The sequence below is a fragment of the Paroedura picta genome, chromosome 9 (genome assembly GCF_049243985.1).
Source record: "Paroedura picta isolate Pp20150507F chromosome 9, Ppicta_v3.0, whole genome shotgun sequence".
NCBI lineage: Eukaryota > Metazoa > Chordata > Lepidosauria > Squamata > Gekkonidae > Paroedura > Paroedura picta.
This window is the reverse complement of record NC_135377.1, coordinates 73,374,233-73,390,924: the sequence shown is the minus strand read 5'-3', so window position 1 is coordinate 73,390,924 and position 16,692 is coordinate 73,374,233. Positions and strand designations below refer to the sequence as shown.

At 48.2% G+C, this 16,692-nt stretch overlaps 1 protein-coding gene across 3 annotated transcripts in view; it reads right to left on the bottom strand.

Annotated features, from left to right (window-relative positions):
- The window catches only part of MYO10 (myosin X), a 252,095-nt gene that overhangs the window by 183,116 nt on the left and 52,287 nt on the right, over positions 1-16,692 (bottom strand). For all 3 annotated transcript variants that reach the window (XM_077353346.1, XM_077353347.1, XM_077353348.1), the window contains one exon: positions 4,259-4,357. In XM_077353346.1, the coding sequence (XP_077209461.1) occupies positions 4,259-4,357 (99 nt within the window). The remainder of the gene's footprint in view (positions 1-4,258; positions 4,358-16,692) is intronic.

Here is a 16,692-nt window from a genome sequence, read left to right as displayed (position 1 = left end):
AGAGGCCAACGTCTCATGTATGGAGAGGTCACTGGTAGAACAGGTACAATACTATGAATACCTGGGAGTTGTATTTCAGGCCACACATGCTAAACTGCACATGTAAATTACATCTCATCAAATGCGCAAAAACGTTCAAGAGCAATCCAGAATTTTTTCTGGCAAAAAAACGGGAAGGTGGATTCCAGGCGCCATAAATATCATTAAGGCCCAAGTTCTTGCACAACTGGCTTATGGGGCTCCAATATGTATTACTGGAAATGTGTCTAACTTAGATTAAATCCAGTCCAAATTTCTGAGAACAATTCTCCACCTCCCAAATAACATTTCTTATGTTTCAATTAGGACAGAGACTGGTTAGCCATGTCCAGACCAGGCTTTAGGTGGCAATCTTCATGTTTTGGTTAAAATTGCTATATCAACAGAAGGGTCTTAGAAGCCTTCAACTGGCAAGGTTCATTTGTCACATCATGATTAAATGTATTGCTAGACATGTTTTGAATCTGGGTTATAACAAGGCAAAAGTATTAATGAAGACCAGGGTAACAGAAGTAGAAAGGCAGCATGATCTCCATAAGGTCTTGGACCCACTTTTTGGGAAAGGTCTCCTTAATAAAACTGTCTTGATGCCATATTTAAACAATATAACAAATTCTGAACAAGGAAGAACATCTACTCTACTCCGCTTCTGTGATTCAGTTTTGGTAGGCCTCATCAGGGAAATAAGATTTGAGACAGCACAGCCTGAGCCAGGTGGCTGATGGTTCCTAGGACTCCTAGTGCAGCCGACTGTCTGACTCACTGCCGGGGTGTCCTTCTTCCAGGCATTTATCCTCCTCCTCCTGGGCCCCAGCCGCATGAACTGCCGAGCACTGCTGGGGCCAGGCATGTGGCTATTGTCCAGTGCCAGCATTCCCAGCTGGGCTGCCCAGCCCCATGGGGAGAAAGGGTGTGGGTGTTTGGGGTGGGGAACTCATAGCCATTTCCCCTGGCAGGGAACCGATGCCTGGTCAGGTGGCAGATAGAGGGGCTGGTTCCAGGTTGGGAAATTCTGGGAGCTTCAGGGGTGGAGCCTGGGCCGGGCAGGGTCTGGGGGGGGGGGGGGGGGAGGCCTCAGTATAATAACTGAGCGCCCACCCTCCAAAGCAGCCCTCATTTCCCAGGAGAGCCTGTCTCTGCCATCTGGAGATCAGTTATAATTCTTGAATAGTTCCAGGCCCCAGCTTCAGGTTGGCAGCTCTAGTGGGTGGGAAGGGAGCAGTGAGCAAGGTACTTGGTGATGGGCACGACAGAGGGCCTCCCCCAAAAACTGAATCCAGATCTTTTATGGGTTGCTGTACTTGTAGAAGCCAGTACATTGAAATGTACTGCTAGTTTGAAATTTGTTTGTCTTATTAAGTCAAGGGCATATGGTTGTCAAATTTAATCAACAGAATGAAGTTTTGATCGCTTACTCAAGAGCAGAGGCTGTGAGGTTAACTATTGTGGCAGCCAAATTTTGATCACATTTTCGAAAATCCTCGGACTTTTGCTGCCCAGAGCTGGGTCGCTAGTTCTACGCGATTCCTTTGGAAATAGCTCTAGGAAAAGTTGCTGAAACTAATCCCATGCATGGTTTGCTCTACCTCCTAGGTACCAGTGACAGGCACCACCCACCCTGGCCAAGCCAGGGGTCACCACAGGAGGACGGCATGGCCCCGCTGCTCCTTGCACTGCCACCACCACCAGGGTGTCCTGGGTCCAGCAAGACCCCCCCCCCCCATGCTTGCCATGTGAGTGCCAGGAAAGCGGAGTGAGGCGCCAAGCCCCACTTTACAAGCAGCCTAGAGGCGGACTACGATGAGGTGCAATCCCACCGGCAGTGCTGGCTCCTCACCTCCCTGCCCTCCACCCTGGGCTCCTGCTGAGAATGCTGCTGGGGGGGGGGGGGAGGGATGCTTGCTTCTAACCTGCTCTTGAAGTGGGCTTTGCGCCCTAGTCTTGATTAAAACTTGGTTGGTCTTAAAGGTGCCACTGGACTCAAACATTGTTCTGCTGCTTCAGACCCAGTTGCCCACTTGAAGTGAATTATGCTAGAATGCAATTCATGGGTGGGAAATAAGAAGCAACTAGAAGACAGGCAGTTAGAACATAAAATACATTACGCTTTGAGCTCAACTACATACATACATAAGACTTTATTGTTTCCAGCCACAGGCCATTACAATGCGATCAATATCATATCAGTGGATATAAAAACAGTAAAAGAATTAGAACAATACATGCGGTGGTCCATAGATAATAAAAGACAATAAGAATTCAGGTTTCTAGCTCTCTGGTGGTGTAAATTTGGCTCGAATTTTCCTTGCTGCTAATGCAAATAGTGAAACATTATAACTAATTAGGGGGTTGGTATCCGATAATAAAAAGACTGTTTTATCCAAATTCGCAGGGAAGTTCTGGCCACTCAGACATCCCTCAATATATTTGGTTCTTGGCTCCAAGTACAGTGGGCACTGAGCTCAACTAGAATTGGTCATGCATTTCTTAAATGGTTTCTCGTCAACACTGTTCCGCTATATCTAGCATGTGACTGTGTGTGTGCATGCACACATAAACCCGCAGTTGAATTCTGGATCAAGGCTACCGTATCAGTCCTTATCTTTACGACCATTTGCGGTCTTGGATCCAGCATTCCCGAGGGGCCACCTCTCTGCCTATGCCCCCCAAGGAGCACTCTGGGAATACCAACTGGCTGCTGGTTTCTGGCCCCAAAAACAGGGCCAGGACGTTTTCAGTCCCGGCCCCCACTTGGTGGAAGGAGCTCTTGGATGAGACCCAGGCCTCCCAGAACTGGCTCCGTTCTGCAGGGCCTGTAAGAGGGAGCTCTTCTGCCAAGCCTCTGGTTGGGGACAACATCGTCAAATGGGTCCCCCCTGGGAAAGCACCTGAAAACTGGAAAAGACCTACTGATACAGGGAATGTGTTAGAGGCTACAGTTATAATCAATATGATGCTGTGGTTAGTTACAGATGGTAATTATAAGCAGTTGTTGGAATGTTGTACACCACCTTGAGCCAGATTGCTGGGAGGGTGGCATGTAAACAGAATGAATGAATGAATGAATGAATGAATGAATGAATGAATGAATGAATGAATGAATGAATGAATGAATGAATGATAACACAGGTAAATGCAAACAAATCCTAATTGCTGTATCTTAATCTGCCATCTCACTCCATCTATAAGTCTGAAGTTTGGTGTTTGTTTCTACAGCCAACAACTTGCTCTTATTCCCATGACTACTCCCCAGCCCCGGCCACACTTGCTACCACAAACAAGCAAAACCACTCAGATTCTGCTGCATACGGGACTCATCTCCCACCAGCTGGACACGTGAGCTGGAGTCTCAAGACAGCAGACCTGGTTTCCTATCCTCTCTTTACTCCTCTATCCCCCCTGAATTCCCCCCGAAGTCTTTGTGATGCCCCCAGCCTGAGAGCTGGCAGAAGGCAGGCAGCTCCTTGTATGCCTGCTGGCACCAACTGCCCCAAGTCACTGGAGGCCCAGAAGACAGCCTCGTGTTCCCAGTACTCTGCACCAGCTCAGGAGACCAATCACCCAGACTGGGATTGCCTTGGAGACAGAGCCCCTTGCTGGCTGGGGCTCCTGTTCACTTTGCAAAGCTCCACATGCTTTGAAAGTGCTACCTGAGTAACTGTGGAGGAGAAACATGTTTCCCAAAATAAACGTATCACATACAACATGATGCTGATCTTCCGCCACAGCCAAGGCAGGGTAAGTGGTCCCTCGCCTCCTCGAGTGTCTTGCCTGCCCAAGGAAAGTACAGCTGTGAATGAGGCCTCCAGCCCACAGGGACCACAGCAGCTGCAGGAGACCTGAAAAGTGGACCTGGGGCTTTCAAAGGCAGCAGGCAAAGGAGACTCGACATCTGAGGGTGCTGGGGGATTGATCCCAAAAACTTTTGATACTGACAGCTAGTTATAATTTTCTGCCTAAATTTTCTAGCACTTCCAAACAACTGGAGAGAGCCTGATGGTACAAAGAGTGGCGTCAAAGTCAAGACTGTGCAAGTAGAAACAACAGGCAGCCATTCTGAAGGATTCCTAGACTGACCGTTGCCCTTCTGGGTTTCTCACAGCATTCATGTTCTGGAACTCCTGTGCCCCCAATCTTATCTCCCGAGCAGCATGTTATGAGAGGACCTGAGTTACACATTCATAGCAACATGGAGGGATAACGGTGACCATGAACTTACCTGACCATAATCTGTCCTGAACACGACAACTCCCTCGGAGCAGGAAAGGACAGTGCTTGGATAATGCTGGCCATTTTCTCGCAACCAAACGCGTGCACCCTAGGAAGATAGAGAAAGCAGGCCCAATCAAAGTCAGATCCCACCCGGTGACGAGAGGCCACCTGCTCACTATTAGAGACCACCTGCAAACTGCTCACTGGGAGGTTCCCAGCTCTGGGCGGAGAAGATGTCTGGAGATTTGGGTGTGGAGGCTGCGGAGGGCACAACCTCCGTAGGCTACGATGCCACAGAGCCCGTCCTGTAAAGCAGCCATTTTCTCCAGGGAACGGATTGCTGTACAAGGCTGGAGATCAGATGCCATTCCCGATTTCCAGGCCCCACCTGGAAGTTTTGCTGTTTTAAAGGGCAGACAGCAATTAATACAGAAGTTTTTACTACTTCAAAACAAGTGTAGTTATGTTTCGTATCCAAGAAAATAATCCTTTACATACGTAAAATATCAATAAAAGCATCTTCTCTTGTATGACATTCAACTGTAGAGGAGACCTTGGCATAAATTACAGCTCCAAAACATAACTCCCTTTCCCAACGTTTCACCGTAGGCTTTTTCAAGGGAAATGCGGGGCTCTAGGAAATTCTCCACTGTTTTGAAAATACTGAATACACTTGCATATAGACCGACCCGGATATAAGCCGAGGCACCTAATTTTACCACAAAATCTGGGCAAACCTATTGACTCGCTTATAACCCCAGGGTGGGAAATGCAACAGTTACTGGTAAATTTACATGAATTGAGGCACCAGTAGATTAAATGTTTTTGAATATTTATTTCAAAGAAAAACAGCAAACTAACTCTGTCAGTGCAAAAACGGCCAGCAAACCAGAGCAGAACAACAGAACGCAAAGCAGGCAACCTCTACAACAAGGACAACCGCTACCAAACTGGGAGAATAGACTACTCTAACGACAGCCACAGTGCCCCCCCCCCAGAACAAAAATCTGAACTAAAGAACTGTAAAACTCAACACTGAAAGAAAGAACTGTAAAAACCAACTTTTAAAAGAAACACAACCCCAAGAAGAAAAGGCAAACAATGCTGCCCCTGAGAAAAAAGAAGGAAGAAACACTAGGAGAAACAGGAAATCCGAAAGCACCCCCAAACCCACCCCACCCACAGAAACCAAAAGAATAGTTTGGAAGAAGCTAAGGCAAAAGGGAAAGAAAGATCAGAGTCCCTCCCTCAAACCACTGCTGTCCTACAAGCAGCCAGAGCAAGCAATGCGGAAGCCACGGACCGACTGGCTGGCCGGGAGTGGGCGGCTGGTTCAGTTACCATATATACCCGCGTATAAGCTGAGGAGGACTATTTCAATGTGAATACGGTGCGGAAAAACTCAGCCTATACATGAGTATATACAGTATGTATACATTGTATGTAAACATTGTTGTTATTAGGTGCGAAGTCGTGTCCGACCCATCATGACCCCATGGACAATGATCCTCCAGGCCTTCCTGTCCTCTACCATTCCCCGGAGTCCATTTAAGTTTGCACCTACTGCTTCAGTGACTCCATCCAGCCACCTCATTCTCTGTCGTCCCCTTCTTCTTTTGCCCTGAGTCGCTCCCAGCATTAGGCTCTTCTTCGGGGAGTCCTTCCTTCTCATGAGGTGGCCAAAGTATTTGAGTTTCATCTTCAGCAGTGGTCCCCAACCTGTGGGCCGCAGGCCACTGCCGGACCGCGAAGGCCTTGGCGCTGGGCCGCGGCTCCCTCTCCCCGCCCCCCTCCCGCAGTAAAAAACTTCCCAGGCCGCAAGCTTGCGATTTCGGCCGCTCGTGCGCGGCATGCGCGGCCGGGAACTTGCCCTGCTAGTCCCCAGCCTCAAAAAGGTTGGGGACCACTGATCTTCAGGATCTGGCCTTCTAAGGAGCAGTCAGGGCTGATCTCCTCTAGGACTGACCGGTTTGTTCGCCTTGCAGTCCAAGGGACTCGCAAGAGTCTTCTCCAGCACCAGAGTTCAAAAGCCTCAATTCTTTGACGCTCGGCCTTCCTTATGGTCCAACTTTCGCAGCCATACATTGCAACTGGGAAGACCATAGCCTTGACTAAACGCACTTTTGTTGGCAGGGTGATGTCTCTGCTTTTTAGGATGCTGTCTAGATTTGCCATAGCTTTCCTCCCCAGGAGCAAGCGTCTTTTAATTTCTTTGCTGCAGTCCCCACCTGCAATGATCTTGGAGCCCAGGAAAATAAAATCTGTCACTATCTCCATTTCTTCCCCATCTATTTGCCAGGAATTGAGAGGACTGGATGCCATGATCTTAGTTTTCTTGATGTTGAGTTTCAAGCCAACTTTTGCACTCTCCTCCTTCACCCGCATCAACAGGTTCTTTAGTTCCTCTTCACTTTGTGCCATTAGAGTGGTATCATCTGCATATCTGAGGTTGTTGATATTTCTCCAATCTTGATCCCAATTTGTGACTCATCTAACCCCGCCTTTCTCATGATGTGCTCCGCATACAAGTTAAATAGGCAAGGCGACAGTATACAGCCTTACCGAACTCCTTTCTCAATTTTGAACGAATCAGTGATTCCATGCCCGGTTCTCACTGTTGCTTCTTGACCAGCATATAGGTTTCTCAAAAGACAAATAAGATGCTCTGGTATTCCCATCTCTTTAAGGATTTGCCACAATTTGTTGTGCTCCACACAATCAAAGGCTTTAGCATAGTCAATGAAGCAGAAGTAGATGTTCTTCTGGAACTCCCTAGCTTTCTCCATGATCCAGCATATGTTGGCAATTTGATCTCTAGTTCCTCTGCCTCTTCGAAATCCTGCCTGTACTTCTGGAAGTTTTCGGTCCACATATTGCTGCAGCCTAGCTTGTAGGATTTTGAGGATAACTTTGCTAGCATGAGAAATGAGTGCAATGGTGTGTTAGTTGGATCATTCTTTGGCATTGCCCTTCTTTGGGATTGGAAGGTAAACTGACCTTTTCCAATCCTGTGGCCATTGTTGAGTTTTCCACATTTGCTGGCATATTGAGTGTAGCACTTTTACTGCATCGTCTTTTAAGATTTTGAATAGGTCAACTGGAATGCTGTCACCACCACTAGCTTTATTGTTGCTCACACTTCCTAAGGCCCATTTGACTTCACATTCCAGGATGTCTGGCTCCAGGTCAGTAACTAACCCATCGGGGTTATCAGGGATGTTAAGCTCGCTCTTGTATAGTTCCTCTGTATAATTTTGCTTTTTAAAATCTCTTCTGCTTCTGTGAGGTCCCTACGTTCTCTTCCTATCTCCAATTTTCTTGAAAATATCTTTGGTCCTCCCCATTCAATTGTTTTCTTCTATTTTAAATGTAAGCATTGTATTTATTTATTTATTTATTTATTTATTTATTTTATGCCATCCCTCCCTTACGGCTAAAGGCGGTTTATGAATAGCTTTCTGGGGTCAAACATGGACCAACCTAAGCAGAGAACATATCCAGAAATAACATCTGTAACCACTCGGTGAGTGGTATCATATTTGGTTAAGGGTCTGGGGAGGCGGGGAGTGGGCGGAGACAGGCCGGGTCAGGACAGGACAGAGTTCTAGCCAGTCGGAAAGCACAAAGCACTTCCCGCCCCGACCCCCACCCGCGGAGCCTAAGGGCTAAGTGGGTGGTTGGCCCAATCATTGGGCCAAAGTTCTGACAGGGCCTGCCCACCCGGCTCAGCGGGTTTTCTATTTTATATACTGTGATCTGCCACGAGCCAGCTTGCCTGGGAGTAGCGGGATAAAAGTCAAATAAAGAATGCCAATGTCCATCCCGCACAGCTCCTGCACTCCCATCACCACACACACGACTGCCTACCCATGCCAGCTCCTCGGTGACCCTCTGTCCCTCCACCCAACGACCACTGCTGCCCGCAGCAGCAGTGATGGACAAACTCCAGAAAGTTCTTTGAGCACTCTTGGGGGCACACCCTCCGGCCCAGGGGATCTGAACTCATCCACTGCAGCCATGTGCCTCTTGACAAGCCCTCTGTTCAGGACAGCCTGCCACCCAGACACTCCCCCTTGCCTACTAACATCCCCAGATGTGTCCATATTCTTCTGAGGAAACACAGGGGCAAAACAGCTGCTGAGCCTTTCTGCCTTCTCTCTGTCCTCTGTCAGAGTTTCTCTATCTAACAGCGGGCCCCTTGCCTCATTTATCTTACTTTCGCTCCCCACATATCTGAAGAAGCTTTTCTTGTTCTAGTGGGCTTCCCTGGCCAGACTCTGTTCACTCCCAGCTTTGGCCTCTCTGCAGGCTGACCTACAATGCCTCGTGACCTGCAGATATTCTGTCCATCCAAATAGGCTTCTTGGATCCCTTACCATATTTCTGTTTTGCTGGAACTGTCATGGCTTGAGCATGCTCCTTTCTCTTCCAGCATTCTAGTCCATGGAATGACTCTCATCATGTCTCTGAGTTTATTCAAGCCTGCCCTATGAAAGTCTAACAGACACGTTTGACTATGAACTTCCTTGGCCACCCATCTTATGAGAAATTCTTGGAGGACATGGTCACTCCCCCCCAGGGTCCCTACCTCCTTCATCCCATCCACCAGCTCTTTCCTGTTGGTCAGTATTAAGTTGAGTATGGCCAAGCCTCTTGTAGATTCTTCCACTATTTGATACTTGAAATTGTCAGCCAGTCTGGTCAGAAAGTTGCCTGAAACAGAATACTTGGCAGAGTTTGTTTTCCAGCATGTATCGAGGAAATAGAAGTCAGCCATAATTACAAGTTCCTGTTGCCTGGATGGGCTATCAAGCTGCTCAAGGGGGGCAGGGCCCACATCTCTGCCATGGTGAGGTGAGCTGTAGCAGATGCCAACCACTAAACTCTTTCTTTTTCCTTCCTTTATTTTCACCCGGATACTTTCCAGTGAAGTGTCCCCCTCCTCCTTTAGTATCTTTTGACAGGCAGGCCCTCTTCCCACACCCAGCCCCCCTCTGTCACCTGGCCCATTGTCAGCTCCCTGCAGCTCTCTCTTGCCCAGCACTAGTTTCAGCTCCCGTCAGGGGAAGCCACAAAACTATTTCACAGTTGGGGAGGGAGGAGGGCTCTCAAAATGCATCTCCCAAATGTTCAAATAGGGGAGAAAGACAAAACTCAATATTTAGCTACCCGTTTCGCATTCTGGTAGTTGTTTTTCCACAGCTTCCTTCAAAAATTTGTCACCCCTCTAATTTTTATTTGTCTGCTTAGGAAGATTTAGATGCACCTCTACAATCACAAACCATGCAACTTTGCAGCCTGATAGCTGATTTTAAATGGCATCGAGAACACAAACAGTGAAAGAACTCCCTAGAAAGCCTCATGCTACCCTACATGCCCAAATGCCAAAAAATAAAATCAAATGCAGTGTAGGAGACTGGGGGGGGGGAGTACCCCAGGTTAAGAATCTGAAGTAATTCCCAATCCCTGTTCATTTCAATACTACTTGACAGACGGGGCAGCCGGGTTGGATGAATGCCAAACAGCTTTCGATGAAATCCTCTTTGCATGCCAACACGATCATTTAGCCTCCTTTAAAATGTAGAATCTTATTTTTAATCTTTTTACATTGCAGTTGATGACAAACGAGGGAAGTCTCAGGGGAGGGAAGAGGCTCTCCTGTTACAATCAAAGAAAGGAATACAGTCCAGCCAAGTGAGCACGGCTGCCGGCTCAACCGCCTTCGTTAGGTGCGAAGTCGTGTCCGACCCATCGCGACCCCATGGACAATGATCCTCCAGGCCTTCAGCCGCACGGATACATAGTTTTAACCAACATGCGATGGAGGATTTTGACACAGCTCTCCCCAAACTCTGAATGCTGTGGGAGACAAAAAGGGTATCTGAGAGTCGAAACGGTGCTGTCAGTTTTAGGTAGAGTGCCACTCCCTCTCTAACTGGTTGTGAGGATCCATGTAAAAGGTAAAAGGTGACCCTGACTTCTGTGAAAAGCCGAGTTGACTTTGGGGATGAAAGATGGGCCAGTGTAAAGCGTCACAGAACCCCGCTGGAAGCAACACCGTTCTGCGATATAACCACGTGAGTGCCAAGGCACATGATCAGGAGGCATTCTGATCTGATTGTTTTGCTATGTCCACTAGAAAAGTGGTCACCAACCTTTTTATTACTGGGGACCGGTCAACGCTTCACAATTTTACTGAGGCCTGGGGGCCTCAGTATTTTGCCGAGGGATGTCGTCGCCGCCCGAGCCCCTGCTCCACTTGCTTTCCCGCCGGTGCCCCTGACTTCCCGCCACCATCTGGGGGGAGCTGCCAGCAGCTGCTGCGTAGTGCCAAGCTGAGAGGGAGCCCCAGCCATGGCGGCCGCTGGAGAGCACCAAAGGTGAGCCGGCGGCAGAGTGGCAGGGCAGCCCCCGAGGCAGCAGCCAGGGAGGAAGACGAGGAGGAGCTGTGGCCTGGTACCGACTGCTCCAAGAACCAGTACCGGTCTCTGGAGCGGGGGCTGGGGACCGCTGCACTAGAATACCAACATTTACAAAATAAAAACAAATGACCTATCATTAAAGCAGTATATTGATATTGATTTAGTGCTATTTTAAAATAAGAATGCAGCCATGATAGAGATCCATAAGCATGTGCAAAAAATGAAAGGGAATGCTACGACTCCACCAATGGCAACAGCACCTGCCCTTGAAACCCTGTTTGCTTCAAGCAGGTGTGGAAGAAAGCACCCCCACAGCTGGGAAAATGGTGGGGGCAGTGGTGCAGAAGAACAGTCCCAGACTGATCCCAATGGTTGTGAATCAACAGCCAAGAATACCAGGAGCCAGTCCAGTGGGCATAATGCTCAAGCACATTCCATGGGCTTCAGCTGAACATCACAAGAAGCTATAATTGCATGCAGTTTGGCAGACGCACAGCTTGTTGCCACGTTCTCACACTCCCCATTCCTCCTCTAACTCCCCCCCCCTCCTTCAAGCGTAAACTTCCTGATTTGATCAAGCTCACGATTTTCAGGGTACTTGAATACAAGTTCCTTGGAAAAATGGAGATAGTTTACTTCCACAAGGCAGGATTTTAAACTGGGGGTTTAAGACTCCAAACTTGTAGGAGATCAACAAGAAATGTGCATTCACAAGTCATAATGAATTAGGAGCTTGATCACTCTCCATGTACAATCGGAGGTGGGAGGACTCAGATGGAGCAACAATTTATGTTCATGGCCAGATACAGGTGCTGTAATCTCAGCTTGCCATGGACTTCAAAAGCAGCCAATGTTATTCCAGCTCACCACAATTCTGGTAGATTGCAGTCCATGGCTGCCAATTCAGACATCATAACAAATCTTTAAGGACAATGTTCAGCCTGAATCACTGAGGGCAACCTGAGACCTGAGCATGCATCATAGGTAGAAGACAAATGCACAACACATGTTCATGTGGCACGAATAGTGTCTGATCTTGGCATAATATGCTTAGTTCCAGCAACTTCTTCCTACCATCTTTAACACGGACATTATTTTAGAATAGATTCAAATGAGTAGCCACGTTGGTCTGAAGTAGCACAATAAAATCAGAGTCCAGGAGCACCTTGAAGACCAACAAAGCTCAAGGCGTGAGCTTTTGAGTGACGAAGGGTGCTTGCACTCGAAAGCTCATGCCTTGACTAAATCTTTGTTCGTCTTAAAGGTGCTACTGGACTCTGATATTATTTTAGAATGGCCTTTTAAGATGCCACTAATAAACTAAGAGTGGGTATAACTCTAAGAGAGATTTATTTAAGAAAATCCTACAACCACTTGGACTCTGCATATAATGTACAAATCAAACTTCCCAAGGCAGAAGGGGCTATCATCTTGGCAGCTTCTTTATTTTCAAGAAGGAATTCACTACTGCCAGTGAAAGAAAACACCGTATTTAGATGCTAGTTCAGCAGACACTGATATATCAAATTCAACCCCCAAAGAAAGAAAGAAAGAAACCAGAACATGCCCAGTTAGGGGGGTACTGAACTTTCTGCCAACTCTTCCCTTTTCATAGGCTGAGTGATGGGGCTGGAGTTTCCCAAGGTGTAAAAGCTTCCAGAGGTCAAAGCTCCCTCTTGCAGCCAATGTATCACATTGCTTTGTGCTTTGAGCAGGACACATTAAGTGTTTTTAACACCTCTTAGTGCCATGATGGAATCCAAGGCCATGTTTTATAGAGCCATCATCTCCTTTTCTGCCTCCATGGATTTTGAGTAACAGGAGATATTCGTTTTTGTTTCCTTTTTTTATTACGTTAAAAGTTTATTTTCAACACACACTTTAAATTATTTGCTGAGGATCTCTTTTCAAAACATGACTGCTCATGGAGAACCTTTCCCTTCAGAAGCCCATTTCAGAAATCAGGTTCCAGGAGAGGCACAAGATCAATTCCCTCCTTAAACATTCAACAACACTGGGATGAAACAGGCTTCCTGGCGATCCCAGGGCTCAGCCGCCACCTCCATGAGTACTTCAAGAACCTCTCAAGGAAAAATGGTTGTTTCCAAAGAAAATCCCCACACGTCCTTGAGGAAGCTGTCTGCTGATGCAAGGGAATACCAGGATTCTCTTCAGCGACTACTGAAATACCCAAGGAGAACTCAGGGGCAGGGAACAGAACGGCATCCAAAAGTTCCAAGCCCCTCTGGATAAAAAGGCTGAGGAAGAGAGAGGGTTGCCACGTCTGCTGGTCTGGAACAGGGTTCCTGCTTTCTGGACACACCTTGGACCCCACAATTTTTTAAAAAAATCCATACTTCTCCGTTGCAATGCCTAGGCATGGAATCAGAGATGCATAGTGCTTTTTGAATACCACCCCTTACGGGATCACGAGTCCTTTGACAAATTAAAATCATTCCTGGGTTTTTTTTTGGGGGGGGGGACTTTCGAGAGTCACACTTTGTGTTACAGCACTGAGAAAAATTCTTTTATTTCTGGCATCGCCTAGAAGAAAAAGAAGAAGAAGAGTTGGTTCTTATATGCCGCTTTTCCCTACCCGAAGGAGGCTCAAAGCGGCTTACAGTCGCCTTCCCATTCCTCTCCCTACACGCCTACACGCGTGTCTGTCTGTCTATTCCTTCGTCCGGGCACCTCGCCATTTTTTCAAATAAATTCCCGTCCCTGGGAACAAGTGGGTAGGAGGGCGGGACGAAGCAGGGGACTTCAGTGCGTTTGAGCCTCCAGAGCTGCCTCCTGCGGGTGGCCTCTTCAAAAGCTGGCATTTTTTAGGTTGGTGAGTCCACTATGCGACTCCCAAAGAAGTGTTTTAAAATGGCGGAGGCTGCGAGCTGCCCTTTGGGGGTGGCCAGTGTCCTGGGCGGGGGCCGGGATATTCAGCTTGCAACGGACTGGCACGATGCTACATTAACCTTCCCATCCACATTTGGGGTTTATGGGGGACCCTTCCAGTCTGAACATTTAAAACTCAGCATCGCATGGTTAAATCCTGCTCACCCTCCTCCCCCGGGCTCTGACTGGAAAGCAGGAGGAAGGAAACAGATTCCGAGGGGCAGGCTGGCCTCAGAGGTCACCGCAAGTCTTAGTAGTAAAGTGCTGTTCAGCCTTTAAGAGGTGTCAGGGTCAAAACTCTTTCATCATGGGGGGCTCTGGGGTAACAGTGAGCTCGGAAACACATGAAAGGGACTGCTGTCAGCAGAACATTTAATCTCCTGATGGCCCTCTACAAAATCCTGATTAACTCAATGAAAAATGCTGGCAAGGCTTTTCTGACTTTAAAAAACAAGACTGCTAATGCTGATCAGAATGAAGATAAAGACTCAAGACACAGAGATTTTTAACAGAGGTAAACAGAACAAGAGGACACGTTTTCCACCGCTGCCTTCATCACCACGGAATTAAGACGGTGGAATGACAAAAAGTTTGGGGAGTTTAGTGATGAATCTAAAACCTGCTTTAATTGAGAACAACTGTTTTATTTTGTTTGTTTACCTCAGAGCCGCCCCCCCCCCCCCGCTTCATGCTGACTGTTCTATTACTTTACCAAATATTACCTAATTAGGAATTCTAAGGCAAGAGTCTTGGTGGTAGCAAAAGCAAGCAGAGGTAGGATAGCACCCATCACCCCAGAATGCAACAGAAAGGTGCCTTTGCAGGTAATTATCTCCGGGGCTCCCAGAAAAGAGCAAAATGCTACTTTCAGCATATAAAATCATAGAAGAATCACAGAATTGGAAGGGGCCACACAGGCCATCTAGTCCAACCCCCTGCTCAACGCAGGATCAGCCCTAAGCATCCTAAAGCATCCAAGAAAAGTGTGTATCCAACCTTTGCTTGAAGACTGCCAGTGAGGGGGAGTTCACCACCTCCTTAGGCAGCCTATTCCACTGCTGAACTACTCTGACTGTGAAAAACTTTTTCCTGATATCTAGCCTATATCGTTGTACTGGAAGTTTAAACCCATTACTGCATGTCATCTCCTCTGCAGCCAACGGAAACAGCATCCTGCCCTCCTCCAAGTGACAACCTTTCAACTACTTAAAGAGGGCTATCATGTCCCCTCTCAACCTCCTTTTCTCCAGGCTGAACATTCCCAAGTCCCTCAACCTATCTTCATAGGGCTTGGTCCCTTGGCCCCAGATCATCTTCGTCGCTCTCCTCTGTACCCTTTCAATTTTATCTACGTCCATCTTGAAGTGAGGCCTCCAGAACTGCACACAGTACTCCAAGTGTGGTCTGACCAGTGCCGTATACAATATACAGTTTTTGCATAAATAAGAACAGAAAAACAATGTAGGATCAGGCCAGTGGTCCATCCATTCTGTGTGACACAGTGGTGAAAACCCAAGGGCCATCGGGAGGTCCACCATGGGGACCAGAGCTCCAGAAGCCCTCCTAGTGTTGCTTCTCAAGCAATAAAAGTACATAGCATCACTGCTCCAAAACATAGTAGAAGCCATGGTGGATCAGGTCAGTGGTCCACCTAGACCAACATTCTGTATCACACAGTGGCCAAAACTCAGGTACCCTCTGGAGGTCCACCTGTAGGCCAGAACTCCAGATGCCTCCCCCTCACTAAATAAACAGCTCAACAGAAACCACTTGGACCAAGCCAAAAGGAGCTGGTCACCTGTGTTGGGTTTAAAGGTGAGTGCCTTTCCTTTGACCCAGTCAGAGGTCTGAAAGGCAATGACATGAACATGCTTTAGGATGCTTTGGGCAGATTTTGCGTTGAGCAGGGGGTTGGACTAGATGGCCTGTATGGCCCCTTCCAACTCTATGATTCTGTGATTCTATGAACTTTATCCCACGTGGCCAACACAGTGTAATCAAGCTTTCTCATGGTGGTGAACCCACCTAACTTCAAAGTAGATCTAGATGGGTTATAAATACAGCTGCCACTCTGGTATCAATGCTGGACGGCCTTGCAATGGCTGATCTCCTTTCTCCAGAACTGGACACAGAGGGTTACTGTGGTGGAAGAGCTTTCTGCCCCTCTTGTGCTCCGTTGTGGGGTTGATTTTATATGCACCGTCTGGCAAAGCTGGTTCAGGGTTTTTCACTGGGCTGTCATCAGCACACAGAGCCAGTTTGGTGTAGTGATTAGGAGTGTGGACTTCTAATCTGGCATGCTGAGTTCAATTCTGTGCTCCCCCACAGGCAGCCAGCTGGGTGTCCTTGGGCTCGCCACGGCACTGATAAAATTGTTCTAACTGAGTAGTGATTTTAGGGCTTTCTCAGCCTCACCCACCTTACAGGGTGTCCGTTGTGGGGAGAGGAAAGGGAAGGTGACTGTAAGCCGCTTTGAGCCTCCTTCAGGTAGAGAAAAGCGGCATATAAGAACCAACTCTTCTTCTTCCTAATATGCTGCTTTTCTCTACCCAAATGTCATGGCCCCGTCTCCAGAGGGTGCCTCTGCACCACTGCCTGAGATCATTCTGCCAGCTCCCTCGGAGGAAGAAGTGGAGGAGCTGGAGCAAAGCAGCAGGGTGCTGCTTAGAGAGGCAAGTCCCGGCTAGGGAGCCACAACCAGGTCCCAGCCAGACAAGCACCATGCCCTCTGCACCAGCATTACCTCAGCCTGCAGCAACACCCCTGAACAGCCCAGATTCCTCTCCAGAGCGCAGGAGGGAATGCAGGAGGACCACGTTGGCAACACGCAGGCAAAGTGCTCGGCTTAGACCAGTGGTCCCCAACCTGCGGTCTGTGGCCCGCGAAGGCCAGGGTGCCGGGCCGTGGTTCCCTCTCCCTCCCCCCCCCCCCGCAGTAAAAAACTTCCCAGGCCACAAGCTTGCGGCTCGGGAAGGTTCTTACTGCGGGAGGGGGAGAGAGGGAATCAGGGCCGCGCATGTGCACATGCGCGCTGCGCGGCCGAAATTGCTCATGCACGGCACTTTTGCGCATGCACGCATTCGTGAAAGTGCCGCGCATGCGCTATTTCAGCCGTGCAGCGCGCATGTGC